This window comes from Scyliorhinus torazame, chromosome 11, assembly GCF_047496885.1.
Source record: "Scyliorhinus torazame isolate Kashiwa2021f chromosome 11, sScyTor2.1, whole genome shotgun sequence".
Classification (NCBI taxonomy): domain Eukaryota; kingdom Metazoa; phylum Chordata; class Chondrichthyes; order Carcharhiniformes; family Scyliorhinidae; genus Scyliorhinus; species Scyliorhinus torazame.
This window is the reverse complement of record NC_092717.1, coordinates 254113048-254115391: the sequence shown is the minus strand read 5'-3', so window position 1 is coordinate 254115391 and position 2344 is coordinate 254113048. Positions and strand designations below refer to the sequence as shown.

General features: G+C 62.1%; 1 protein-coding gene across 1 annotated transcript in view; it reads left to right on the top strand.

The window, feature by feature from the left end:
- The first annotated feature begins 1338 nt into the window (after positions 1-1338).
- Positions 1339-2344, top strand: part of gbx1 (gastrulation brain homeobox 1) — a 3908-nt gene continuing 2902 nt past the window's right edge. The window contains 1 exon segment of the mRNA XM_072468646.1: positions 1339-1938. Within this exon segment, the coding sequence (XP_072324747.1) occupies positions 1500-1938 (439 nt within the window). The 5' untranslated portion in view covers positions 1339-1499.

The following is a 2344-nucleotide window of genomic DNA, read 5'->3' as shown; positions in this document are numbered from 1 at the left end:
CTCGCTCCCTCCCTCCCTCTCACGCTCCTTCCCTCCCTCTCTCCCTCCCTCGCTCCATCCCTCTCCCTCCCTATCCCTCCCTTCCTCCCTCCCTCTCCCTCCCTATCCCCCCTACCCTCTCCCTCCCTCCATCTCTCCCTCACTCCCACTGTCGCTCTCTGCCGCCATCACTCCCTCCCTCTCTACTTCTCTCCCTCCCATCCCTCCCTCCCTCCCTCTCTCCCGCCCTCCCTCTCTCCCTCCCTGCCTCCCTCCTGCCTCTCTCCCACGCTCCCTCCCTCTCTCTCTCCCTCCCTCTCTCCCTCCCACTCTCGCTCTCTCCCCTCCATCCCTCCCTTTCTCCTCGTTCCCTCCCTCTCTCTCCTCCCTCCCTCCCTCTCTCTCCCCTCCCTCCGTCTCTCTCTCTCTCCCCTCCCTCCCTCTCTCCCCTCCCTCCCTCCCTCGCTCTCTCTCCCCTCCCTCCCTCCCCTCCCTCCCTCCCTCTCTCCCCTCCCTCCCTCCCTCTCTCGCACTCTCCTCCCCCTCTCTCCCCTCCCTACCTCTCTCCTTCCTCCCTCTCTCTCCCCTCCCTCCATCTCTCTCTCTCTCCCCTCCCTCTGTCGCTCTCTCTCCCCTCCGTCCCTCTCTCTCTCCCCCTCCCTCTCTCCCTCCCTCCCTCCCTCTCTCTCTCCCTCCCTCTCTCCCTCTCTCCCTCTCTCCCTCGCTCCCTCCCTCTCTCCCCTCCCTCCCTCTCTCTCTCCCCTCCCTCCCTCTCTTCCCTTCCTCTCTCCCCTCCCACCCTCTCTCCCTCCCTCTCTCCCTCTCTCTCTCCCTCCCTCTCTCCCTCTCTCGCTCTCTCCTCCCTCCCTCCCTCCCTCCCTCTCTCTCTCCCCTCCCTCCCTCTCTCCCCTCCCTCCCTCTCTCCCCTCCCTCTCTCCCCTCCCTCTCTCTCTCCTCTCCCTCTCTCTCTCCCTCCCTCTCTCCCTCTCTCCCTCCCTCTCTCCCTCTCTCTCTCCATCCCTCCCTCCCTCCCTCCCTCTCTTCCCTTCCTCTCTCCACTCCCACCCTCCCTCCCTCCATCTCTCCCTCTCTCTCTCCCTCTCTCTCTCCCCTCCCTCTCTCTCTCCCCTCCCTCCCTCTCTCCCCTCCCTGTCTCTCCCCTCCCTCTCTCTCCCTCCCTCCCTCTCTCCCTCCCTCCCTCTCCCTCCCTCCCTCTCTCCCTCTCTCCCCTCCCTCTCTCTCTCCCTCCATCCCTCCCTCCATCCCTCCCTCCCTGTCTCTCCCTCCCTGAATGCTGTGACATTCCCAGGGGCTGGGCTGAGGGAGTGACACCCGGCAGAGTGCAGGAAGCGGGAATAGTTTGATGTGATGGATGAGTGTGAATGGAAACACCCTCTGTGTGTGTCTGTGCCTCCCTCTCAGTGTTTATGAAGCAGGAGCAGTTTGAGGCTCAGTTGTGAGAGAGAGTGAGGGAGAGAGGGGGAGAGGGAGAGAGGGAGAGGGAGCAGCCGGTCTCCGACATGCAGCGGCCCAATGGGCAGGGAACTGCCTTTTCCATCGACTCTTTGATCGGATCGAGCCAGCCTCGCCCAGGACACTTGGTCTACACGGGTTACCCCATGTTCATGCCGTACCGGCCGCTGGTCATCCCGCAGACTCTGCCGCCGTCGCCCCTGCCGTCCGGGATCCCCCCCCTCACCCCCCTCGCCTCCTTCGCCAGCCGCCTGACCAACACTTTCTGTGCCAGCCTGGGCCAGGGGGTGCCCTCCATGGTGGCACTAACCACGGCCCTGCCCAGCTTCACCGACTCTGCGCAAACTTACTTCCCGGCCCAAGAGCTTCCCAGCGGCCGCCCCGATCCCGGCTCCCGGAGGCAGGACAGCGGCTCCCAGGATCCCGGAATCCCGGACCCCGACTCCCACATCCTGCAACTCAGCCAAACCTTCCCAAACCTGGCAGGTGAGAACCGGGAATTCCGCGGAAAATCCGGGGGCAATCGGTGGGAAATCGAGCAAAAGTCCGGGAAAGATTCTGGAGAATTCAGGAAAAATTCGGGAAAGATCAGAGAAAAAAATTAGGGGAAAATCCGCAGAGAATTTCAGGGTAAATCCGAGGGAAATGCGTGAAATTTCCCGGGAAGGTCCAGGGAGAAATCCCGGGTAAAATAGGGGGAAATTCGGGGTAAATCCAGGGAGAACTGGAAGAATCCCGATTAAAATGATTTTGGGAACGAGTGGGTCGGGAGATTGGTGGAAATCGGATGCGATTTTCTGGAGAATTTGCGCTTTTCCCGGATGCGGGAAGTTTGGAAAGTTTTTATTCCGATGTTAAGTCCCGGGCAGTTGACCGCTCCTGCGCCTATCAG